The following is a 27,458-nucleotide window of genomic DNA, read 5'->3' on the forward strand; positions in this document are numbered from 1 at the left end:
TGACAGTAATGGGAAAAACACATAACTTAATACATTAGGGTTTTTTTTTGTTGTTAAAATTCTCTGTAACTTAATCGACAATATTTTACTTTGATTTATGCTCAAATGTCTTGCATGATCATAACAATCAACTTGACTTACTAAACAATGTTTTGAAATGCTGTGGAATCTTATCCACAATTTTCTTTCTGATGTGTTCCAGTTAATGCTTATTTTATTTTGTGTCTTTTGTATGCAGTACCCAAATGATGCCTTTATACAAGCCTTGTGAAACATACCCTTGGTGTTTAGGGACATCCTGTGATGTCATGCACAAGCCCTGAAAGCACTGCTATTACAGCACGTTGCCCAATTGTTGCTGTTGGGACAATGTTCCTCCATATGGCACAATTGTCAGTCTGCTTGGCTTGGACTGAATGGTAGGGAGTGTACAGGTTAGAATTTAGGTGTGCAGGCAGAGCTGCAAGGGGAAGCTCTCATAGTTTCCCTTACGTTTTATCAGCACTAGACTAATAAGGACAGTATATTGATCAGCATCACGTTTTTAGTGCACATTGCCATGTTATGTTTATGATACACCTTCCAGTGCTTGTTTCACTTGATCCATCCTTAAGAGGTTTCATAATTTAATCCCTATCTTGGTGGTTATCTTTACTAATATTACATGGGTGGGGGGGGGGGGGGGGGCTGGCTACCAGTTGGCTGCTCAGTCCAGTGGATCCTGCTGTAGTGTGAATAGGTACTGCTAACAAGATAAATTTCACTGAACTTGGGCTGCCAGATGCTGTTGAATGCCTTGGAATAAACAAATAACCTTTAACACTAGGTTGCCTGAACTTGAATTGCCACTAAAATTACAGGAAAAAAAAAAAAGAAAAAAAACTTACAACGAGGCAATTGTTCTTGCTTGTTATGCAAATCATTCAGGGTGTTTTAAAGCATTACTGTTCCACAAGTTGTATATACTTTCTTCATTTAGCAGAGTAAGTAGAGTTGAATATAAGTGAAATTCTGAATATAATGAAATTAGTTTTTTACATTTTCCTTAATTTTACTGAGTGGTTCTGGGTCATGTTTCTCCTATATTGAGTTTATCATGGGCTAGTGAATCCTAAGTGCTGGGACTGAATAGCCTTCCTCATCCCATTCAAATCATTCAACAATATGACCTTTCAGGCCCACCTACTCTACAAGTAGTTAGTATACATACAGAGTAGATAGCACTGGGGGATAATCGCCCGAAACAAACAAACCTATAGCCACTCAGTATGGAAATTAAGGAAGCAAATAAAATGACTTCTAAAGAAACTTGTTTTTTGAGGTTGCAGACATCACTGAATTATTTGTTATTAAAATCCACATCTTGTACTACTAAACTGATCTTTGGAACTGTATAAATGTTTTGAGCGTTACAGTAAACATGTAAACTCCAAATGTTATACCAGGACGAATTTTCATTCCCTGAATGTTCACTGCATTTCATCTTTGATACAAAATAATTCTAAGGATACCATTGGCTTTTGTGCACTTAGTTTTGAGAACAAGATAACTGACAACTAATGGTCAATATGAAAATGAATAATGAACAAAGAAGTTTGATGTCATTTCTGTTCAGGGTGCCGCTCGCTTATGGAAATCTGTTGGGTGGAAATTTGACATTCACAGCAATTCAGACATTCAATCCATCTAAAATGCACAGAAAAAATGCATTGTTAATGCATTCAATACGGATTCTAATTCATAGATTATTCATGATTAGACAAGCAAGATGGGGAAATCACATTTCACACAGGTGGCTCTTCAACATTTTGCAGCAGTCAGTAAAGGAGGCATTCTAGCCTAGAGCTGCAGTTTTACAGCATGTTGTTTTTAACTCCCAAACGGCACTAAGCACAGGATAGAAGAACCTCTGCAGTACTCTGAATGGAATTTAATCTAGACATGCTGGGGAGTATATGAATTAAGAATTCTTCAAGAGCCGGTTAATTTTTTTTTTTTGGGGGGGGGGGGGGGGGGGGGGGGGGGGGGGGGGGGGGGGGGGGGGGGGGGGGGGGGGGGGGGGGGGTGGGGGGGGGGGGTGGGGGGGAGCGTGGGGGGGGGGGGGGGGGGGGGGGGGGGGGGGGGGGGGGGGGGCAAGCAGCCGAGTATAATTTACTAGTTGACAGTAAACACTTAGATGGAGGACATCCATTACTGTTTTTTTAATGCAAGAACATGCTGGTGGCTCATATTTGCCATTTGAAATCCAGACCTACTGCATCTAACAAGTCTACTGGAGCCACATCAGCTTGAAGGAGTAAAAACAAGGCAATATATCATTACAGAATAAAATAGGGGAAACCCCCTTGTCCTGCATTTGAAAATGAAGAGGTGCCAGACAAGTGGGATCAAACAAAATCTGGTTGTCTGGACGGTAAACTCCAGGAGGTAGACCACAGGTACAATGGAGTAATAACTAAGAACCCTTATGGATATTTTAATATTATAACTATTGTAAAGATTTAGAGCAGTCTGAGGTCTAGAGTTAAGTGCCTAGATGTCTGCAGCATAAAACCGTTAAGATGTACCGTGAATCTACTAATTGAGGACACATACTTTTACATCTACTAGAGTGTAAAGGTCAAAACAGGACCGTTAGGGCACATTTAGCTGTAAAACTGTAAAAAAAAATAAAATGATACCCAGGGGCTGGCTTTTTAAAACTTGTCATCTGGATAAAGGTGATCTGGACTTTGAAAACATATATTTTGGGATCAAGATTACTTTTAAAAAAAAAAAAAAAAAAAAAAAAAACCCCCACAGATTTCATAATCGTAATTATTTGTAACCTGGATAAATGTAATCCAGCAGTGACATTTTCTGAAAAACTGGATCAAGAAGTTCCAGATAAAAATAAATAATCTCAATTACAATTATTTTTATCCAGGATTACAAATTTTGAAAAACCGGCCCCAGGAAGCAAAAAGAGATCAAGATTAGGGTTTAGGTGCCTTTACAAGAGTTTTGGGATAACCTTCCCTGGAGTGCCTGTACTACAGACGCTCATGAAACTGTAGTTAACTCCTGTAATGATTCTCATCAGTTCAGAGCAGATTCATGGTTGTTGCAAAAAGAGGGCTGGGAGTAGATTTTTCAGCATTGGATTCTGGGGAAGAAGTGTTTAAAGGTCTACATACACATGCACTTGCCAATATATATATTTTTCCATTTTAGGAAACATTTGTAATTTCCTCATTTTTGCATTTTGATAAAGGGGTAAATGCCAAGTTTCCACCTGTAAATGCAGGAAAATTATCACGACTACTGCTAAAATGCATTCTACAATCTTAGCACAGTACATTAGAACTATTATTCAGCACTTATACCCATTTCTCCACCCCAATACTGTCACAACGCTACACCAAAAAATAAATAAATAAATAAGCCTACCCCCTTATTTAGGCATAAAACACTGAAAGAAAAAAATATGGTTTAAAATAAAATACATATATTTCTCTCTTATTTTCTCTTTCTCTCTTTTTTCTTCTTAGAAACGGAATGTGTCTTACAGAATGATGTCATAGACTCTGCCCAACCTCCCCAGCCACTCCCTCACAGCTTGGCGAACCCGTACGTCGGTCACATGACACGTCAGCTGACTGATGCATGGAAACACAGCAGGCAGAAGAGCTATAAACGCTGGGTCCGGAAGGAGCTGGAATTGATTGAGGATTGTTAATACCATATTGGTCCATGCCTAAAAAAAACAAATATACATACAGGTCAATTTTTGAATTAGCAAATGTTTTAGAAAACATGTAAAAATCCATCTATCAATGCATACTTGTTGGATTAAGTATTATTCATTAGGCTTTTCTTTTTGAAGGTAAGATGCAGCTACATGACTCCTGTGTGTGTATCTCTGTGTCTAAATCACAAAACAAAAATAATGTAGAGGCTAGAGCTCTTTATCTAAATGATTTAGAGGCTGGAGCTCTTTATCTAAATTCCACTATGTATACCAAGTCTGTAATTGTTGTACTTCAGTGACGCGTTTACTTCTGGAATCAAAATCATTTTGATTTGATCCCTTGTTACTCACGTTAAAAATGTCAAATTGCAGAATGGATCTAGTGTAATGGCCCTTAAAGCTGAATGACCCTTTTTGTGTTTTCAGTTTTCTTCATATTGTAATAATTATCGCTGCCATCTCCACAGAGATAAAATAACCTCCCCCAATGAGACATATTTGACTAGCATACAATTGTTTTTCACAACGATACAAGCTGATTTGATTATTTTTATAGACCATGTCAGCATTTCTCACTGCACAGAATACAAATTGAAAACTGGAAAATTAGAATCTAACATTATGCCAACTATATATTAATAAAGGTCTTGTGTTGAAGTATATTATATGAAAACAGCTCATTTTCACATGCACAATGTGCATTTCTGATTTACAAGTTTACCTGTATTTGTGCTTCAGCATCTCGCAATGAAATGTTTTGGGAACTGGCCATAGACCCTGAACGGGGTCGTTTCTCCTGCCTCAAAACCTCTGGGCCAGCGCTGAATGAATGTCTCATCTGACCTTGATCCACAAGCTGCTGTGGCCTCTGTGGAACCGGGGAGTCTGGGGCCCGTAGTGTGACAAGGTCCCCCTTCTTGTCATGCTTTGACTCCTTCACAAAGGTAGTCAAGTTGTGCTGCTGCTTTCTTTTCTTGTACTCTACCATAAGCTTGGAGATGGTTTTGTCGGTGGCGATGGTGTAAAGCTTGTTCCCAGCACTCTCCCACCACTCCTTCTTCTTGCCCTGCTCTCTCTTTTCCAGTTTGTGGGTCAGTGGTGGCAGGCAGCCCGTGCTTAGCCCCGATGTTGGTGTCTCCTCTGCTGGCGTCTCTACAACTTGATTACGTATACTTTCTTCTGATGGGGTGGCCTTTCTTGAAAGACCTCCGGTTGAGGGTGTTGAAGTCTCAGAAGGAAACAGTGGGAGAAAGAAAATAGTGTCTGCTTTAAGCACTGGGGGCTCATCCATGTTACTTTCTAGATCAAGGTGCATCTGGATGTAGTTGGTACAAAGGTCCATGCAGAGTTTGTGGAGGCGCTTCACAAGCCAAGCCCAGTCTGCATTGCCAGCAGGCTGGATGTTGAGGGAGGGGATCTTGGCTCTCCACTGTCTCTTCTCCTTTCCCCTTGGAGGGCTGACCTGGGCTGTTTCCTCAAAGATGTCTTCATCCTCCGAGGAGCACGGCTGGGAGGAGTCCGTACTGCCCTCTTCTTCCTCGTAGAGGATCTTCTTCACCTGTTCGGCGGTGATGTTCTCCTGATTGGTCAAGGTAGCGCAGATCAAGGCCTGGAAGTAGATGTTGAAGCTCATGGCAGACTGGCGGTAGAGGTTGGCAGCCCCGCTGACTCCTGATACTTTCATGAGCAGGTACTTTAGTCCGGGCCTAGTGTCAAAATCTCTGGCAGTCCTGTAGGAGTCCAGCAGCAGGTCAAAGATAATGGCCAGGTTTTGCATGGAAATGTATCTCAAGAACCCAGCTGGCTTGGTTTCTGACACCGGGGTAGACTTCTCTTGAGGTTCTGCCTGGAAGGAGCTCTTCACAAACTCTTCTAACAGAATGTCATATAGGTTCTGAAGCAACACCTGATGGGACAGCAAGCTGACCACTATGGTTCTAAATGGGATTCTGTAGCACGAAATAAAAAGAGATACATATAGATATTTTAGGATGCATTTAAGAATTGCACAGATTTATGTAGCAGCACAATATTAGTTATTTGATCTTTTTTGTGTTTAATTTCAAAGGAAATGTATAATATCTAAGGCTTCAACAGTACATATCCAGTATCCCATCTTGAGGTTACACATATCATGTGGTGTTTCTTTTGCTAAAAAGAGAACATAAGGACAGGCACATAGTGGGTTTTTTTTTTCACTTTCAAGTTGCAAAGTTAGATTAGACTGCTAAATAAAAGCAGTTTTTGAAGACTGCCTCCCCACTCCACTGTCCCACCACCCCAAAACAAAAACAGTTTATATAGTTAACAGCCTAGAGATACCAAATTACAATCAACTCTCTATCAAAGTCTTGCTAGATCTGCTATAACTTCCACAAGAAGATGCATTTTTAAGATATTACAGAATACAAGGAAGGAATTCAATTTGCATAACATATTACCACATCTTGGGAAAGATGACCCTTTTGAACAAAATGTGGGCTACATATGTACTGTATATGTTTCAGTTTTCTTGGGAAGGGTATGCAACTGAGGTCTACATTTAAATACAGCTTTAAAAGTAGTTCTATTTCCAAAGAGTATTAAATTAGAAAAGGAATTGAGAGTTTACAGACCAGGTCTTGTGAATGCCACGTAGCTATGATAGGTTACAGTTCAAGTTTGTTTCTATGGGTTCCAATTTGACAGTTTTTCTGAAGAAGTCAAAGCCCAGCTTAGTCTGTTTTGCAACCTCACATTACTGTGACACTATTTAAGGAAATATGGAAAACATTTTTCCCTTACAGCACTCAAATCAATGCTGGCAGTGCATCACTACCACAAACAAAGGCATGGTGCAGTTATATATGCAACTTGTGGAACAAGGTCTGGAAACTCTCTCTCTAATAAAAGCTTTTGACATGCAGGTTTCAGGTACTTTTCAAACCCACATTTGTGTTTTGGGGATACCGGTCTACAAGAATGCCATATTCTTTAAGCAGATAATTAGCATGCCTTAAAAACATGTGTTTATACCTTACCCAACTTTCCTGTTGAACAGTCCAGCGTGAATAGAAAAGGAATCAAAAACAGAAGATAACACATTGAGCTTTAGAATGTAGTAAACTGCTTTCTGTGACTAATAAATAAATTGTTAGCCCACAGTGACGGCATTTAGAGCAGCTTTACGTAAATATAATTAAATGACACCTGTCCTCCCAATTCCCTGATTCAACAACCACATGTGATACAGAAAAGGGTTCAGAATAGGTGAGAATTTCATAAAAATGTGTCAATTTCAAATTTTAACTCTTAGACAATCTGGTGTCAAGCCATAAAGTGCTTCATGTCAAAGGTAAGGCAGTGCAGCGAGACCACCATAAGAGTTACATGTGTCCTTTTCTTTGTTCTAGTGAGAACCCTTGCAGCTGTATTCTAAACAAGCTGCAAACGTGATAAAGTATGACCAGAAAGCCCAGCAAATAAAGCATTGCTAGAGTCAAGTCTAGACAAAACAAAAGCATGAATTCATGTAGATGATAAAAAAAAGACACTTTTGTAATGTTTTTCGAATGAGCCTCAACTCAAATCAGAATGAAATACAAACCCCCAAATCAGAGGTCAGGTTGCTCAAATGTATTTTTAAGGCATTTGCAAGGTTTAGTTGTTGCTGCGAACCTAACAGCAAATACATTTTTAAACATACAACGTTTGATATTAGCAAGACACTCTAGTAAGGGTGAAATAACAGCTGTGTCACCAGGTTTCATAGAAATATAAAGTTGTGTGTCGTCAGCAAAACAGTGACAATGTACACTGTTTACGAATGATCTCACTCAGTGGTAGCACATAAAGAAAACAATATGGGACCAAGAATATAGCCCTGGGGGACCCCACAAATAAAAGTAAATAACCCTTATACAGACTCCTCTAAAGAAACAAAGTACTGTCTGTTAGTTAGATATGGCTTAAACCAGTTTAGAACCATTCCAGTTTGGCCAACCCAGCTTTTTTTTCACAGTATCCAAGTACCAAAACGGATCTAGGAGTCATTTACCTCTCTGACAAGGGCAGTTTCTGTACTACTAAAAACCAGACAAACTTTTCATGGACATTGCTACTATCCAGAAATCTGTTGAGTTGTCTGACTGCTACCTTTTCAATAACCTTAGCTAAGAATGGCAAGCAAGTTTGTACTGTTTTGAGTAATTTTAGACAAATTTCCAAGTTAGATTTTTTGAGTAGAGGCTACCCAAAAGAGTTTGGCAGTTAGAACTATTCCAGTTGACAGAGATCTATTTATTACAGTAAGAACATCATTACACAAATAACACAATCCATCTTTAAGGAATCTAGCTGGAATTGGATCGAAGATTTCATCTGTACCACTAAGGTATTCAGATATAAAGGTAATCACTAAGGTAATCACATTGAAATAAGAACCAACCTGAGGAATGTGATCCTAATAGTAACAATTATTTTGAAAATAGTTAAGAAATTCTTCACATTTTTAAGAGATGTTGTTTCTACATATCACAGTGACTGTGCAATTTAGTAGCCATCATCTATGTTCTAATCTGCAACACTCCCTTTTCATTGGGTACAGGTCACTGTTAACCCATGGTGTGGTTTGCTTAAAAGAGACCGAGTTTTATCTGGGGCCACACCATCAAAAGTGCTGTTAAAAGGTGATTATATCTCAACTAACATCAGTAGACAGAGAGTGGGTAGCAGTGAGGGGTGACAGTCTCACTATTTTGGAAAAGATTGTTGCAGCTGAAAAATGTATTACGCAAGTTTCAATAGCATGCGCCAAAAATGGGTAAAAGGCAAGGCCTGAAAAAGAACGCAAAAAATTAAATCAGAAACAGTAAGATCTCCTGTTGACTATTTATGAACAAGAAATGACTAAATCCAAGATTCTGAGTAGGTCCTGTAATATGCTGAATATAATGAAGAGAATAAAAATGCCTTAATTCCATAGTCTTTGGATCAGATTCAATGTCACACTATAATCTCCAAGTAAAATAATCCTATCGTGTTTGGCAGATAAAATAGCTAGGAAGTGGGGGGGTGGGGGGGGGGGGGGGGGGGGGGGGGGGGTATATGGGGGGGGGGGGGGGGGGGGGGGACAACTGGGGGGGGGTGGGGGGGGGGGGGGGTTTTTTCATGGGGGGGTAATTCAATGGGGGGGGGGGGGGGGGATCAGATTCAATGTCACACTATAATCTCCAAGTAAAATAATCCTATCGTGTTTGGCAGATAAAATAGCTAGGAAGTCAGCAAATTCTGCCATGCATCAGCACTGCTGATGAGTATATGTCATGGTTGCCATTCTAAAATGACAACTTACCTTTTTTGAGTGTGGCCATTTGTTTTTTCATCAGCAGGTAACTCAATAATAAGTACACAGGACTGTGCATGCTCGAAGCCCTCTTTGCTATTGGGTGTCTTGGGAGAACACTGGGTATCTAGCATGAAGACCTACAAAAAACAGAAAAAGACATCTCTTAAGCTAGACCAAATAATGCATTCAGAAAGAAAATAACACATCAGTACAGTAATAAGGACTTTAATTGTTGTTTTACAAGATTACTACAGTATTATTTCCCTTTTAACTGTAGTAAAAGCAGAAGGAGGACTTCCCTTATGGTTGACAAACAACCTCTTGATAAAATTCAATATAATGAAATTTTCAACTGAATAGCTGTTTGCGTAATTCATATCCACTGGATAGGTGCTATTCTCAAAACCAGTAGCAAAAAAAAAAAAACACACAACAATACAAAAATGCAAAGCACTCAACAAACATGAGCAATCGTGCTTTTATGTTTTATTTACAAAAAATAATGTAATGTGCATCGAAGTTTGTAGCATACTTGTTGAAATGCCTTTATAGTCTTTGCTATGTTGGTAAGACAATCAGGGAACTTAAAATTCGTATAGTGGAACACAAGAATAGCAAGACACTTTAATGAACAACATCAGTGTTTGCACTCGCAGATTTATGGGTGTTGAGCTTGTGGATACCCCACCTTGGAAGTGATCATAACAAACTTCTGTTACAAAGAGAAGCTCTGTGGATACACATTTTAAAAACTGAATTGCCTAGTGGTATTAATGAGGAACTGTTTCTATAATTGTATGTCTTTAATTAATTTTTAACATTGCTAGTATGTCTGCATGCTTTTTTATGTAAGGTTTTGAAAACAATATAACTTTTTCAAAAAGATATGTAATTAGAAATTAATTTTTTATACTCATTTCAACCACAAGCCCTGACAGGGAAATAAAATGTGTAAATCGTTTTTTATATTATTAATTATTATTAAAATTGGCACTTAGCAGATGCTTTTATCCGAAGCGAATTAGAGGCTAGGGGATGAACTAAGCATCACAACTGCTGATGCAGAGTCAATTACAATAAGGCAAATGTCTTTTTAGATAGAACCTTGAGCTCAGTCAGTCAATTTCAGCAGTACACCACTAGATTGGAATGTAAGCAAAGACATACTCAAAACTAGTCCCCATAAGCATGTTATTAAGTGGAATAACAAAAATGTATCCCATGCTAGATCCCCATGCTGATAGTATGAATTATGAATACACCATTTTATCCCACCTTAGGGGAGGACAGTGCAACTGGCTTTCGGTTGTGCAGAGTGACCATTACAGAAGTGGTGGCCCGTACAGGGACCCTTTGTGTCTCATTAAATTCACCTCTAAAATAATCAGAGACTGGAAATAGACCCCATGTCACTAGCAGAGAGACTGTCACCGAGTTAGTCACCCACCTCAGTGACCTGTATATTACCCAGGAAAGGGCAGAGTTTACTGGGGGCGATGATAATGATGGAAAACCTACTGACAGTTGTGCAAGTGAGCAAATGTATGAGCAGATCCAACAACTCACCCAGCACGTGGAGCTACTTGAGCAAGACTTACGCCAGAGTCAAGAGAGCAGCACTAACCATGAAGAGTTCCTGCGAATACTTCGCAGATATGGACAGGCGGATAAGAGAGACCACAGACAAAATGGGGAAGAATATGGATGAAGCATTTGATGAGTCAGAGAAAGCCGTCATTAATTGTCTTAAACGTAGCAACGTGCTGTTATGAAGCTCACCAAGAAGACCAGCACACCTCGTCTGCCGCTAGTTTTGCCATCCCTCTCATCTGGAATGCAGTCTGTACTGCAACAATTGTCGGTGAATTAGCGTGGCTCTAGAAATGAAGGACGTCTTTCCCAAGCAAAGCTGCCTATTAAAAACAGCTTCGTAGAATTCGGCAGTGAGGCCAACAGCGATGCCATTGACTACCTGGATATGAATTCCTTGTGCTATGGCACATTCTCCATGGAGAAGTCTGGTTTCTAGACACATACGTACTGCAGGATCATCACTTGACATTTCCACTTGTCCTAGGCCTGGATTTCCTGGAAAAAAAAACTCATACCCAGACTGACATTGTCAACAATGGCATCAAACACCAGAACTATTTCTCTTATCATCCTTTTATACCAGCGTATGAGTGGAAAGCTTCGTGGGACAAGTCCTTACCAACCTTAGCCCCTACTACCATTCACCTTGCCAGCCACCATCCACATCTGAGCCAAAGTCATGCCAACTGGCAAAGGTGACCATCACTTCCACTGAATGATCACCAGGTGAGCTACAACTCCAGAAGCCACAGGAGAAGTGGTCATCGGTCCATGGTCCTCTCCAGTGGTGCTCACTGAGAAGAAAGATGATGGTTTCCAGTTCTGTGTGGACTACAGGAAGATAAATGCCAAGTCCATCTTTGACGCATACCCCAATGCCCCTCATCCATTACATCGTGGAGTCCCTGAGTGGTATTGCACTATTCAGATCGACGCTCAGGTTACTGGCAAGTGGCGATGGACGAAGGAAGTAGAGTGAAGACGGCATTCACCAGACCCTCTGGTTTTTATCAGTTTAATGTAATGCCATTTGGGTTCAAAAATGCTGCAGCTACTTTTCAACGGCTGATGGAGCGAGTTCTAGGAGACCTTCGAGGGAAGATCTGTTTCGTCTACATTGACGACATCACTGTATATTCCCCAGACACGGAACAGCATCTTAAAGACCTTGAGGCTGTCTTCAACAAACTTCATCTGGCCGGCCTGACTCTCCATCTTAAAAAATGCTACTTCTTCAAACACACTCTCCATTTCCTCGGTCATGTGGTTTCAGGTGAGGGTGTAGCGGCTGATCCCCACAAGCTCCAAGCCAACCAGGAATATCTCATACCTACCAACTTGAAGGAGGTTCAACATTTCCCAGGTTTGGCAGGGTGGTACCACAAGTACAACTCCAGGTTTGCGGATATTGCTGCACCACTTAACCTGAAAAAGAAGGATGTACCATGGAAATGGAATGAAGAGTGTCAAAAGAGTTCCAAATTCCTCCAAGAAGCCTTGATCAGTCCTCGCTCACTTGGACATCAACAAGATATTCCAAGTCCTTACAGATGCCAGCGACATGGGACTAGGAGTGGTTCTGACTCAGCTTGAAGGAGAGGATGAGAAGGTAATAGTATAAGCTTCGAAATGTACTTAACTGAATCTGTTCCATACCCATTTGTATTTTGTTTTGTTCATTTTTTAATTTGTTGATATTATTGTTCACAACAATAAACCGTTTGTTCGTGAAATTGACACCTCTGACATCCCTGCGTTTGCTGTCCGTCACTCTTGCCGACTTGTTTGATAATGTTAAATAGGGCCAGTTATATCTTCTTAGGGAGGGCAGTGCAACTGCCTTTCAGTTATGCAGAGTGACCGTTACAAAGTGGAATAACAAAAATGTATCCCATGCTAGATACCCATGCTGGTAGTATGAATTATGAAGACATCATTTTATTTGTAGTGATATGTGATCCAAATCGCTACAATTAATTATTAATGTGGTGATTTTATTGATGTTGCTAACATAGATCTATGAAATTACTAATAATTGAATAATCCATCTTAATTGCATTCAATCCTCTAGGTATGGTTTGTCTCACAAAAGGTCTATGCTGCAACGTGTTTTCTTTTACCTGGAACTGTATTATGCACAACCCATAAGTTTAACAGTAGGACTTTGTTTTCTCTTCCAATTCATGTGAATTAGGTGCTCATGAAAGTTGGAGGTGAAATGCATGGGCTGCATCTAAGCAAAGTGTTGGCATTGTTAGAGCTTCCCCTTATAGCTCTACAAGCACATTTAAAATTACTGTATAAGCGATATATGAATAGTTATTAATTGTACCTTTGCCTGGGAAAATAGATGGTATCAAGGCAGTGAAGCGTGTTTAAATCCGGTAAGTGTGTGTGTACCTGCTGTGCCATGGCTCGGATTCTCCAGTACTCTGCCTCTGCAGTTGCTGAGTGGGAAGGAGCCGCTACCTTCACCTCACACGCATCTCCAGAGAAGCTATCTGAGCCGCTGCGGAAGCAGGCCAACAGGTTCTGCATATGGAAAAAAGAAAACCTTTCCAATTATGGTAAACACGTTTTAGATTTTTACCAATCATTCCTTCTAGATATTCCTTCTAGCACTTCGCCATGACCCTGCATTCAACTTCCATATATCAAACGAAGAAACAGAGAGAGGCTGAAAACACGCGAGTCCGAGAAGCGGAGCCAAAGCTTGAGGCTTCTGGGAGTTTGAGGTCTGCTTTTCCAACAACTCCCGTGTTTTAAATTTCTCTACACTTTATGTGACCTCTTAAAATACACTGCGAGGACATGGTGGCGGTGCTGTACTTAAATATCTGGAAGGATCTATTTAGAAAATTTTGTTCACTGGTAGCTTTCAAAAAAACATTTAAATAAAATCAAATAACAATGTGTGTGGTTTTTATATAGGAAAATGTAGGACCTAATTTATATTAGGTAAAATTTACTGGATTCTTATCTCTATGTACTTGAAGAATCTGAATTTTTGGGCACAATTTGCGAACTGTTTTTGTTGGCATTCGTACCATTTCTAGCTTCATATCAGTGCTATATACTTTTTCAGCATACAATCTAACCCACAAAGGTCAGTCTGTCTGCTTGAATTTGTGTTAATAACATGTTTTAATAGCACTTTGTAAACACATTTGGGATGTTCCTATGTTAATTGTACAAAAGTGTATAACACTTTTTAGCACCTCTCAATGGAACAATATTAAAACCAGGAGAGGTTTTTTTAAAAAAAAAAAAAAGGTGCATCAACCCGACTCTTATACACAGGAGTAGTAGGAAGATGTCTGCCATTATCTGGTTACACAGAAGGCATCAGAGGGCAAGAATTAGGCTTGGAAATCCCACCTCCACCATATCAGACCACAAGCAAATGTATACAGCTTTCCAGATTACACGTTTGTTAAAAGGTTTCCTCTCACATGGCAGGCAGTATCAGAATTATTCAAGGAGTACAGACCCGAATTGTAATCTGTACCAGGTGATCGCATGCAATATCTATTGAAGGTGAGGCTAAGGGTTTAAGGTTTTATCTGCAAGTTTGTAGCGGTTACAGTGCTGCATTTTTTGTAACTTTACAGCTTTTTTTTTTTTTTTTTTTTTTTAATAGTACATGTTATTTCCTATTATGATTATTATAATTAAGAGTCATACTCCAAAATACAATATATAACAGGAATCTTGCAAAAGTTTTATAACCACGATCCGATCCAATTTAAATGTTTGGTCCACATAATTGATTATGTTTATGCTGCAGTGAGAGATTCATTTAGTACTGGAACAATAAGCAAACTGAAAATCAGAAGCCCTAATTATAAAGGGAGTGTCCGAAAGCCGGACCAGACAAAACTGCCCTGTCAGGGCTCCAAAACAATGCAAAATGTCTTGAAACTGTACCACATGATTACTCTAGTCCATATATTAAAAATAATTAGCATTATATGGGTTTGTTAGTGCCCCATCCTGGCAGTTTTGTCTTGGTCCGGCTTTCACCTACTCCCTATTTTAATATACACTGCAGACAGAATGACTACAAAAGTGTTAATTGTGTGATACTGTAATCACTAAATCAGAGATTGTTTAAAAGCTGATCTCTCAAGACATACATTTCCCTGACCCACAATACGCAAGGAAAAAAAAAAGATTTAATCTCAACAAAAAAAGATTAGTCATTGAAAATCAAATAACTGTTGATTGAAAGTAAAATAAATACTACTCAAAACATATATAAAACATAAGTATCTTTCAGTTACCAAACTTCTATTAGAACATGACTATTAAAATGTACGCCCTTGTTGACCCATATTTAGTGAAAGCAAAGGCTTTTTATAGACAAGCTATATTATTAACATGATGTGCCTACAGCCAGCTGTACTAGAGGTGTTACATAGGGCAATTTATTTGGAGTATATAATAAGGTATCAGTCCCACTATCATGTTAAAAAGAGTGGTATTACCACAAATTACAAAATTAATTATTTCTGAGCGCTGATCAAAACACCACGGGAAAACTGCCATCTGGATATCTGTGAATTACAGCAGGAGCAACAAGTAAAGTTTGGAGGAGTGATAATATCTCGCCGGTACATGATTTGGGCGCTATATTTTTAAAATAATTAAATACATTTTACATTATACAGGTTGTTCTTATTCCCCATCATTTCTATTAAAACAAAGAAACAAACAAGTAATCTCCTAAATTAAACTGAACATTGGAATTGAAAGGGTAGAATACAGCAAAAAACATTACTTACGAAAGGAGGTTATGGGGATGCAAAGTGAAAAAAGATGCTGACCAATCAATACAGTATTTGGTAGAAGTGGGTGCACAGGAAATGTTTCATATGAAATGTCTCTCAAATTGGAAAAATACAAATGAAAAATTAAGCAATCACCAAAAAAGCAGTTCACATGTTTTTCAGTAGTTGTAACCCCACATTTTACAGCCAAATCCTGCCTATGTTTAGCAGTTTACACAGCACAGACAATTTTAAACCATTCAAGTAAGGAAATAAAAACTCACCAGACCCCATCAACTCCATATATATAAAAATAAACAGTAAATGTAAAAAAACCCTAAAATAATAATATCTGAAGCTACGCATTCTTTAAATAACAACAAAAAAAACAACAACAGTAAAACTAAGAATTTAAAGAGACTACTTTTGCTTTACCTTGACTGGTTCTAGAGTGGCAGAGAAAGCATCTTGCAGTGCACAACAGGAAAGTCTCCACATCTCTTCTGTAAATACAGGTCCAGCTGTAACAAGTACATACCTGCAACAAGAGCAAAGTGATAACCCGTACTGCAAGGGGAGACCCATTAAAACAGTTTCCCTAGTGTTGGCAACACTTCAGTTTAGCTGTCATAACTACACTGACAGTTGAAAGTTACACTTTAAAATAATGGCTGCAAATTCATATGCATTCCAATGCATTAGGTGCTATTTCTGTGGTGGTCCACTTGGATTTATTATGAATTTCTGGCCATTTTTAAAAATGATCTTCAGGACTATAAAAATCGTTACCCAATTGCTGCCCAATGCAATCCTAGCAAACCAATTTTGCTGCTGTGGTTTATTTGGTCGATCTTGTTTTTGATGCAAACCCACTGAAATCTTAAGGGTTGCTTGACAGTGTTGTCGATTCAAGTTTTCTTCATTAAAAGGGTGTACAGAGTTATCGTTTTCCTGTCTTCCATAACAATACATTTTAAAAAAAGATCACTTCCTGTCAATCCTTTGGTAAGAAATTTCAAAGCAGTACATGTTGTCTTGTTATTATATTCCATCTTTTTAATGTTCCTCCCCTTAAAAAATAAGTGGAAACAATGGTAACAATAAAGAGTCATGTTTTTTATGGCCCGCAAAAGACAGGTCAAATGAATGAGCTGGTTACGCCTGCTTCAAGATATCTGGATTCTTTCTTGCTTGTAAGCAGGAGTATTCACCATGTTGTCTCAGATTCTTACAAAAAGATCCTCATTGAAGGGCTATTGTAATATTATATAGCTAAAAAAATTCTAAATCTACAGCTTCGTATAAGGAACTGTTTTCTGCTGGTCCATGTTCATAGGGGGCACAGCTTTTGGAAGAGAGTTTCAAAGGCTGCTGTGAAATGTAGTTTTTGAGAACTAATCTCCTGTGAGTCACATACTGAGTTTGACTTATCTGCAGGTAACCCTCACCTAATGCAGGAGCAGCCCACTCTGGAGATGGTTTCAGTAGGCTCCGCCACACAAGCAACCAGAAGCTTGAAAAGATCCTTCAGCATCAAATTAATCATGTTTTCATAACCAATATCTGCCCAAAAGGAAAAATATATTTCTTTAGCCACTATGAACATTGGGATACTATAATAGCCATGTTATAATAGATATGAGCATAATCAGCAAAACAATAGATTTGATATGACATATGGTAATCCCATACAGTGGCTTGCGAAAGTATTGACCCCCCCTTGGCATTTTTCCTATTTTGTTGCCTTACAACCTGGAATTAAAACAGATTTTTTGGGGTTTTGTATCATTTGATTTACACAACATGCCTACCACTCTGAAGATGCAAAATATTTTTTATTGTGAAACAAACAAGAAATAAGACAAAAAAACAGAAAACTTGAGCGTGCAGAAGTATTCACACCTCCCAAAGTCAATACTTTGTAGAGCCACCTTTTGCAGCAATTACAGCTGCAAGTCTCTTGGGGTATGTATCTATAAGCTTGGCACATCTAGCCACTGGGATTTTTGCCCATTCTTCAAGGCAAAACTTTTTTCAACCCTGATCTGTACTTCTCCACAACTTTGTCCCTGACCTGTTTGGAGAGCTCCTTGGTCTTCATGGTGCCGCTTGCTTGGTGGTGCCCCTTGCTTAGTGGTGTTGCAGACTCTGGGGCCTTTCAGAACAGGTGTATATATACTGAGATCTTGTGACTGATCACGTGACACTTAGATTGCACACAGGTGGACTTTATTTAACTAATTATGTGACTTCTGGAGGTAACTGGTTACACCAGATTTTATTTAGAGGCTTAATAGCAAAGGGGGTGAATACATATGCACGCACCACTTTTCCGTTATTTATTTTTTTGAATTTTTTAAAACAAGTTAATTTTTTCATTTCACTTCACCAATTTTGACTATTTTGTGTACGTCCATTACATGAAATCCAAATAAAAATCAATTTTAATTCCAGGTTATAAGGCAACAAAATAGGAAAAATGCCAAGTTTTGGTGGCCGGTCCTCTCTTGCCAGGTTTGTTTTGGTGCCATATTCTTTCCATTTTTTAATAATGGGGGGTCAATACTTTTGCAAGCCACTGTATCATTACCATTCTACTCATGTCTCTTACCGATATAGCCCTTGTGTTAACACTGGGTAACATTTTAAAAGAATAAGAAACAACTTCAGACTACCAAAAAAACACACACACCACTACATTATTTATATATATATATATATATATATATATATATATATATATATATATAGACACACACACACACACACACCACACACACACACAGTACCAGTCAAAAGTTTGAATACACTTGCTGGAAACTAGGTTTTTTTCATAATTGACAACGTTTTATGTCGTATACGTTTCTGTAAATACTTCAAAATGAAAACACACCTCACAAACACGAGGCATTCGGTTAACAAGTTTCAGCAGGAAATCACCTGACATGTCTTCCCAGCTCTTCTGCAGCAATTCCCAGAGATGTAGGGCACTTGTGGGTAGCTTTGTTTTGACCCTTCTGTCCAGTTCGTCCCATACAAGTTCTATGGGATTGAGACTCCAGCCCATCCGGGTCCGGCGTGTGGAGTATGTTTGTGCCCGTAAGCCAATTGTCAAAGTCGTCTTTAGTGGACTGTAAAGGAAGGGTCGAGAACGACGTGTTAAGTGGTCTCTACATGCCGTTCAACACATCGAAACAAAACTTGGGAAAGACAGGTCAAAGAAGGGTATGTTCAAAGATAATTAAATCTCAGACCTCTGACCCACGGTCCAGGTCCTCATTAGATTGAGTTGTCCTTCACTTTCCTTCTTCGCCAGATAGTTCTTGCACAACTTTGAGGTGTGATTTGGGTCATTATCTTGCTGAAGAATGAAGGACTGCCCAACTAGCCGTAATCCTGATGGAATGGCATGCCTCTGAAGTATGCTATGATAGCCATGCTGGTTGAGCTTGCCATGGACTTGCTAAAGATCACCAACTCTGTCACCAGCAAAGCAACCCCAGACCATGACACTGCCTCCTCCATGCTTGACAGTGGGAACCACACATGCAGAACTCATGCGCTCACCCTCTCTGCATCTTACAAATACTCGGCGGTTGGACCCAAATATTTCAAATTTTGACTCATAGGTCCAGAAGACCGACATCCAATCCTCAAACGTCCAGTTTCTGTGTTTTTTTGGCCCAGGCAAGTCTCTTCCTCTTATTCTGCCCTCTTAAGAATGGTTTCTTTGCAGCAATTCTTCCAGTTAGGCCAGCTTCACACAATCTCCTCTGAACAGTTGATGTTGAAATATCTGTAATTCTAGTAGCATTTAGCTGAGTTTGTATTTCAGGGGCAGTTAATCACCAGTTTCGCAGACTTGTGACTTGAATGAACTTGTTCTGATTCTGAGGTCACCCTTGGCCTGCCTGACCGTGTTCGGTCCTCATGAGTGCCAGTTTCTTCAAATCGTTTGATGGTCTTGGCCACAGCAGTTACAGACACTAGCAAAGTTTTTGAGATTTGTCTTAAAGATTGACCTTCATTTCTTAAAATAATTACAGACTTTTTTCTTTGCTTAACTGAGCGTATCTTGCCATTTTCTGCTCCCTTACATTCAGGAATGACAAACTTGTGCCTATGCTACCTATAGTTATAGTAATCATAGACCCTCACCCCTTAACAATAATTGGTGACAAAAGGTTAAATAGGTAACATGCTAGTTAACTCAGAGAACATCTAACAAAGACACTTTTATACTTAGGCCAGTGTTCGAATACCGTGTTATACACATTTCAGACTTTTAACTAACTTGGGCTTCAGACTGAAATCCCCTTGCTTTGGGTGACCATTTCATTGAAATTGACCAGACTTACATTTTCATTATAATTTTTTAATGCAATTCACTTATGATTATCAGCTTATATAAGTACACGTATCATATAATGAAATATTAAGTGTTTATAGACAAGTTTATACAGTTAAAAGCATAGATAATCATGAAAAACCTGGTTTCAAGCAGGTGAACTCAAACTTTTGACTGGTACTGTATATATATATATATATATATATATTTTTTTTTTTTTTCTGGTTTGTTATCTTTATTGGGTGCACTTTAACTGAAAAAGTCTCTCAATTGAGACGTAATCGCTTTAGTAATCTAACCCACGGTCCGAGAACAGAACCATCGCATTGAAAATCTTTTGGTCATCAGCAGCTTTGCCATAACAACTGTCCTGAATAACAATCTTTGAATTACTAAACCTATATGCTAAATAATTAAATCATTATAATATAAATATATAATAAACAGCTAGGCACAGGTTTCCCTACATGTTTTAATTGTTTTACCTGAATGGATGAAGCTGTGAATATGTTCCACCACAAGCTCACAGGACAAGCCAATAGCATGTTTGAAATTAGATGCGGCTACATCCCAGTACGAGTGGTCGCCATGGCTACGCTGGAGCCACAGTGACATCACAGGAAGGAGAAGCTGGATGACAGAAAATATGGCAAACCCAGGCCCTAAAGGGAAAAACAAAACAAACAGAAGGGAAGCGGCTTATTTCAAACTTTACACTGAAAAATAATCTTTCATATGCAAATATGAGAGCTGTGATAAATTATGTTCCAGGAGAATTATATGGATTTAGATCCCTTGCACCAGGATAGTAGGAAATTTGGACTGCCCTGACGATAAGGTCGGCTTGTGTCAATAATTAAAAAAAATACAAATAGAAACATTTAAAAAGGATAGTCAAATGGCATTCGACCTTAAATTACCACAGACGTAAGACAGGGGATTTTAATCCCCTGCTGACCACAGAATGCAATTCCCTGTTTATTAGTCCAGTAGAAAATCTGAATGGGAAAGGCTGATTCAACAGTGATAAAACAGATGAGGGACACAGCAGCCTGGCATTTGACTGAACTGTTTAAAATTGTATTTAAATACGTTTCAGCATATACACTGATACTAATCTGGAGATGGTTATTTTCTGTACAGGGTTTTTAATATTTACGTGGTCGACAGCAACTCTGTTTGTAATTAATCTGCTGCCGAACTGCTAACAAATCGCCCCTGCCAGACCACATCCAAGCAAACAATAACAAACAAAACAGCGGTAGATGTACTAAAGATAGGCCATTCGTAGCACAAAGATATAGCAATTTGTATTTTCATTACGACAATTCCCAAAGTGCATATTTTGTCCTATGTACAAAGAAAAAATATGTTAATAAAGAGCGCTGCAACATACATTTAAAAAAAAAAAAAAAAATGTAGTAGTTGCCATCTGATTTTACCGGTTTTTTTTCCATATTTGAAATGTCCAATTGTATTTTTAGGCCCTTGCGCCGACTTGGGAGCGGCGAAGATGAAAAAACACTGTCCTCCGAAGCGTGTGCCTTCAGCCGACCGCTTCTTTTCAATCTGCAGGCCCGCCATGCAACCAAAGCAGAGATACAGCATCGGAGGACAACGCAGCTCTGGGCAGCTTACAGGCAAGCCCACAGGCGCCCGGACAGTCTACAAGGGTCGCTGGTGCGCGGTGAGCCAAGGACACCCTGGCCGACCCAAGCCCTCCCCCCCAGCGACGCTCAGCCAATTATGCACCGCCCCCTGGGAACTCACGTCCACGGTCAGCAGTGGAATAGTCTGGACTCGAACCACCAACATCCAGGCTATAGGGCGCAACCTGCACTCCAAGCGGAACCCCCTCACAATAAATTAATTTAAATATTATTTGTGCATTGTTAGCAAGACCACTTTTTCAAATAAAATGGCAGCAGCTGAGTTGTTGTTTGCTGCCTCTCTGCTATATAGTATTAACCAATATGCACGTCCACTAACAATACAGAATGAGGAGTTGAACAATAGAAGCTGAGGGCAGGAATGTACCTGGTGTTTTGGTGACTTCTCTCAGCAGCTCAAAGAGCAAGTCCAGCGTTGGGGGTTGGTGCTGGCGTGGGCAGTTGGAGACAGCAGCTGTGAGCTGCTCCAGTAACAGGATCCAGACTTGGATCAGTCCTGGAAAAACAAATCACAAAAATCGAGCCACCTGAAACACTATAATTGAGCTTTTTTAATCTGATAAACTATGTAGACGATTCAATGGATGCATGTATTTTCAAGTTCTTCACAACAAAATGAATAAAACAGGTTTAACACAGTTGATATGTAATCCAAATCACATAACTTCAACTGAGTGTTGTCAATTTCATATGTTTTCTGAGGCAAGGAACTTTTAATGTAACTCTATTATAATTAGGGCTTCTGTTTTTTGGGTTTTATTAATTGTATTTTTCGGTGCTTATTTTTTTGTAGCTATTTTAGCTAGTTTTATGTAAAATGTTTTTTTCGGAGCTTTAGTTTTTGATATACTATATGAAATTAAGTGTTTTTGGTTACTTTTCAAAATGCTTGAGGGTTTTTTTTTTTCATCTGTCAAACTATGTATAGTAGTAACTCAACACTACTTGCACACTTAAGTTGTACGATCTTTCCTTTGCTGTCTTCCACAACGAAATCCCTATGGTCACGGGCACCTTCTGGGATTTTTGTGTGGAGGCATTTTTGTATATTTCACCACAATTCTATTTTAAATCCTCCGTATCTTAACTGTAACACAGCTTTAAATCCTGCTAACAAGCCTCCATCCTGATTGTAATCTTGTTTTAAATCTCACAAGCGGAGTCTCCAATAGAAATGTAGGAATGTGCTGTCACTCAGTAGATGGGGCAGGTTTAAAGTATTTAGAATGAATCAATGAAAGATGCAAGTCAAGAAGATGGAACATTGCCCAGCAGCACTGGGAAATGTATTTATTATTATTTTTATAGTAGGTTTTATTTTTAATGGTAAAAGGGTAAAATCAACAAGAATTGATTAACCATTTCCACAGTTTTTCAAGTGTTTTTCGGTGTTTATTTGCTATGAACCGATTTCATTATTTTTGTATCTGGGGTGTTTTAATCGGTTAAAACTGAAAATCAGTCAGAAGCCCTAATTATAGTAATTCAAATATGTACCATGTTTTGAAAAATATCTGTTACTTCCCAAAAATATTTTCTATAACTATGAAAAGATAATTCACCATTTTATATGGTAACAGTTTTAGTTTGTTGTTATGACATATACTGTATGGTTTGTCATTTTGTAGTTGTTTAATAACTTCGTTAACTTTAGGTAGTAATAAAATATGAAAAAATGTAATGTGATTGGCAGAAAAAGGTTGCAGCACCAGTATATATATATGGATTAAATCAATACTAAATATATATATATATATATATATATATATATATATATATATATATATATATATATATATATATATATATATCGATATATAGAATATATATATTAGTATTATTGCTGTCCTGTCAATCTGTGATCACCTACCAGTGTCATCATCAAACTCTGCCAGAATGGACTCAACTCCGTCTTCACTGCTGGTGGATCTCTCCTGCACTTTCATAGGCAAGCTGGCCAATCGCGCACTGAGGAAAATAGGCTTGGAAGGCATTTTGTAGATTTTGGCAAGCAACTACAAGAGAGAATTTTAACAGTTAAGTCTTTTACAATAGATACAGGTAGGATGTGAATTAAGTGATGAGAAACATGGGCAGGAGGAGCAGAGTTGCTGTAAAAAAACCAACAAGAAAATAAAGCCCAGCTAGTGAGAGACATTATATTTTCTGAAATGATGCACTTGAGGTAACACCAGACTAATGGAACACTGTACTTTATATCTTCTATATTTTATTAGATTTCATTTCTTCCCCGTTTGATATCCTTTTACATGTGTCAAGTAGAATTCTCTACTCAGAATTTTTTTTTTTTCCTGTCGTAGTAAGAAATCATGACAAGTAGTGATCTACGCAGAAACAACAGAGAAACAACTTGAACACACATGTGTGAAAGTATTCTTTAAATACTGTCATCCTGGCATTCCCACTCAGGACAACTTTTGTAACCTTCAGCTTTGAAAAACTATAAGTTATTTTTACAAGGTTGTCAAACGGGAACCATGCAGGCATTACCCTACATAAATGAGCTCCACGCATTTATTTACTATATTGAATGTAACGATTTCAAGATGACAGTTTACAGGACAGGTATGATTATTATTGGTTCCTTCACACCTACCTGTGAACACCTCCTTAAGTAGTCTAGAGCAGGAAGGCACAAATCTGTAGAACTGTACCCGGAGCCATGAACGCAGTCTCCAATCTCTTTACAGTCCACTTCTCCTGGGAGGGGGGGTGGAAGCAAATTGTAGTATTATACTTTATACAAAACTTTAAACCATGCAATATCTTAAATAACGTTAGGTATTCAATAAGCTGTAGTCCAGAAAAGCCAAAAACTGTTTTATGAATATATATATGGATTAAATCAAGTAGCAGCAACTGGTAGCTAATCGAGAGAATATTTATACACGCCAGCATTAGTGAACATAAACTGAAGGCGAGTGTTTTGGCTCCCCAAGTGCAATCAGTAACCAGTTGATGCTGCTCAATTATTTCATTGATGCCATGCAGTGGTGGCTGGGCCCGCTCATTATTAACAAAGCCGAGATGTGCTGATCAAACTGAACCATGGCACATAATTTGAAGCTAATCAATGGCTATTTGTTCTCTGACTGGCTGAAATGGCCTTGTGTATTGTACAGCAGTCTCCATGTACAGGAACACTTCCTAATAGAACACCCTTGTGGTGACATTGATTTTTTCCATTGTAAAGTACCAGTAGCGATTCGTTCACAATGTATACAGTACTGTTCTGTAACCTGATAACTAATCATCAAACTTAAATTCAAATGGTTTATTCAATCTTTTCAAATGTGACTTCTGTCATCGCACGAGTGTCCTGAAGGACACCAATTGGTTTATTCAATCTTTCCAGAACCACCAATCAATCAATCTTAATTTTTGTATAGCACTTTTAACAGGGGGTCACCACAAAGCGCTTTACATGATAAAAAACACATACAAATATATATAATCAGTAATAACACACACATAGAAATTATAAATATATATATATATGTATATATAAATCAGCAATAAAACACATACAAAATAAATAAAGAAATAAATAAAAGAATGCAGAAGCGACAAAAGATCCACTAGAACAAGTACTGAAGGCGAGCCCATGTCAGAGGTCAACAACATATCATTTACCACTCGAATCAGTGCTGCCTCGGTGCTATGATTAGGCCTGAAACCTGACTGAAATTTCTCAGAAATATTCTGTGCATATCACTGCCTCGTTTTGTATTCTGATTTCCACAAGGGCACCTCATCCCTACAAAATGACATGAAAACAAACGGCGAAACGCACCACTGTTTCTCTTGCTACAAAAAGTTGGAAATTGTTCAAGCTCCTGAAAAAAACCTGAAATCAGACAAAAGTCGCTGAGCAATTTCTTGTATTCCATTCTGGTGAATTGCTTCAAGCCAACAATATTACAGCTCTGTTTTGCAATGACAGTACAGTTCATACTGGATTTGAACAATAAATTTGAAATGCTCCAACATGGGGTGTCCTCATTGCTGAAAGGAACTCAAATGACATCTCTAACATGTATTATGTAATAAACAGGGTGATTCTTAAGTCACTAGACAAATTAGATGAGCACTTTTATTAAAGGACAAACACAGAACCATAGTAAATTCTGTGTTTATCCATTTATACATGTGCTCATCCTATTTTTCTAGTGACTTCTGAATGACTGTACAAAAAAGCTGCAAGTCAGTTTCAGTCATGAAAGGTTATACAGCAGTGTAAAACAAAAACCCTGACAGCTGCTACGTCTTTTCCATGTGCAGTACTGCTCAAACAGCAAGAGCAATCACTCTATAGGCCAGAGTCTGGAGAACAGACTTTGCTACACATTTCCACCCCCTATTTCCCTGAAGAATTTAGAGGAACAGTGATTATATATCCTCCCAAAAGAATTGAAATCTTGCAGGCTTATGTGAAATCGGTGCTGCCCTGCTTGCTCATGGTGGCCCTACACCCAACTGACAGGGTACTAATTTGAAAGCTCTTCTCTCCATACATGATGTTCACGTTGCCTATACTGTTTTATTTCTATCCTATTTTCAAAAAAGTGTAACTAGGAACAGCCCTTGACATCATGGGCTCATTTTCAGGGCCTCCTGAAAAATCAACCAAACAGCTTACCTAGTCCCTTGACAAACTTCATAAGGCACATAATGTAATCAGTGGCAGCATTGGCAAAAACTTGAATGTTGTCGGTACTGATAAACGCTTCAAAGACATCAAACACAGGAGCTTGACATTTTCCTGGAAAGCAAAATGAAAAGAAAAACAAGGGTTTTAATGACCAGTTCTGTAACAAGACATCCCATTTATGGTTGTGGAAGGGTAACTAAAATTCAACCAAAATCATTCTGATGGAATATATTCAATAATCTAACCCAATCTACAGTGTGGGTTCATCCAGACCTGGGACAAATATATTTGTATTTTACATTTTATTTGTAAACAGCAACTATTTAAAATAGTTGAAATATTTAAATATATATGCTCAAATAAATCAAATTTTGTTTTCCCAAATAGTTATTGAATAATCAAAAACTAAGGGCTTAGGTTGGCCAGGTGTCTTCGGCTCACCGCGCACCAGTGACCCCTGTAGACTGGCCGGGCACCTGCGGGCTTGCCTGTAAGCCACCCAGAGCTGCACTGTCCTCCGATGCTGTAGCTCTGGGTTGGCTGCATGGCGGGCCTGCAGAGTGAAAAGAAGTGGTCGGATGACGGCACATGCTTCGGGGGGCAGCGTGTGTTTGTCTTCGCCGCTCCCGAGTCAGCGCAGGGGTGGTAGCAGTGAGCTGAGCCTAATACAATTGGACGTGTCAAATTGGAAGAAAAATGGGGTAAACTCAATTGCCGATTACTAAATTAAATAAAAATGTTTTTGTTAAAAAAACCACAAGGACAAGGCTTTATAGAGGAGGGACATTACTTGGCGCCAAAAAAGAACTATATAAAGGATCTCTGGGAAAGAGATCGGCTTTTCTCCTGATCCAAGCGAGATGGAGACTAAGCGTTCACTCTGTGTGTGGAGTTCATCATATCAGGTATGAAATAATGTTAGTTACGTGGTTGCTTCCACACATTGTTTCTTAATTAGTATATAGAAAAGTAAGATCAAAACACAGCACCGATTGGGATACCGTTAAAAAATGATAACATATAAATATGGAACACAAACTGAGAATGGTATGAAGTCTATTTGTGAACATAAGTAAAGCAGGGTTTTACTTTCGAGCAGACCACTCAAGCAACTTGTATGTGTCCGGTTCCTGTCTGTTTTCTGTTACTTTTGATTTCAATGACGGCCCATAAGCAATCACATTTTAAAGATATGTGAAACGTCTCTGAATTGAGTTATTTATAAGATGGAACCAAAGTGATCTGTTCTTGTTAGAATACACTTCCACAGGGAACAGTTAGCTAATAGTACTCATCAACCCAACAATCATTTTATGGGAAAGTGCCCCAAGAACACCACCTTTAACCAGG

The 27,458-nt window shown here is 38.7% G+C and overlaps 1 protein-coding gene across 3 annotated transcripts in view; it reads right to left on the minus strand.

Annotated features, from left to right (window-relative positions):
• Positions 1-2,140: 2,140 nt before the first annotated feature.
• arfgef3 (ARFGEF family member 3) overlaps positions 2,141-27,458 on the minus strand; it is a 105,112-nt gene continuing 79,794 nt past the window's right edge. Inside the window, exons 25-36 of one of the 3 annotated variants that reach the window (XM_041252847.1) lie at positions 26,097-26,219; positions 24,054-24,154; positions 23,307-23,451; positions 21,804-21,932; positions 20,252-20,428; positions 16,867-16,981; positions 15,854-15,956; positions 13,050-13,181; positions 9,063-9,193; positions 6,751-6,759; positions 4,452-5,679; positions 2,141-3,736 (exon numbers count right to left, since the gene is read on the minus strand). In XM_041252847.1, the coding sequence (XP_041108781.1) occupies positions 3,545-3,736; positions 4,452-5,679; positions 6,751-6,759; positions 9,063-9,193; positions 13,050-13,181; positions 15,854-15,956; positions 16,867-16,981; positions 20,252-20,428; positions 21,804-21,932; positions 23,307-23,451; positions 24,054-24,154; positions 26,097-26,219 (2,585 nt within the window). In that variant the 3' untranslated portion in view covers positions 2,141-3,544. Of the gene's footprint in view, positions 3,737-4,451; positions 5,680-6,750; positions 6,760-9,062; positions 9,194-13,049; positions 13,182-15,853; positions 15,957-16,866; positions 16,982-20,251; positions 20,429-21,803; positions 21,933-23,306; positions 23,452-24,053; positions 24,158-26,096; positions 26,220-27,458 lie in introns of all 3 variants that reach the window. The other 2 variants (XM_041252846.1, XM_041252848.1) reach the window with 2 other exon arrangements.

This window comes from Polyodon spathula, chromosome 6 (assembly GCF_017654505.1).
Source record: "Polyodon spathula isolate WHYD16114869_AA chromosome 6, ASM1765450v1, whole genome shotgun sequence".
In the NCBI taxonomy this organism is placed as follows: Eukaryota; Metazoa; Chordata; class Actinopteri; order Acipenseriformes; family Polyodontidae; genus Polyodon; species Polyodon spathula.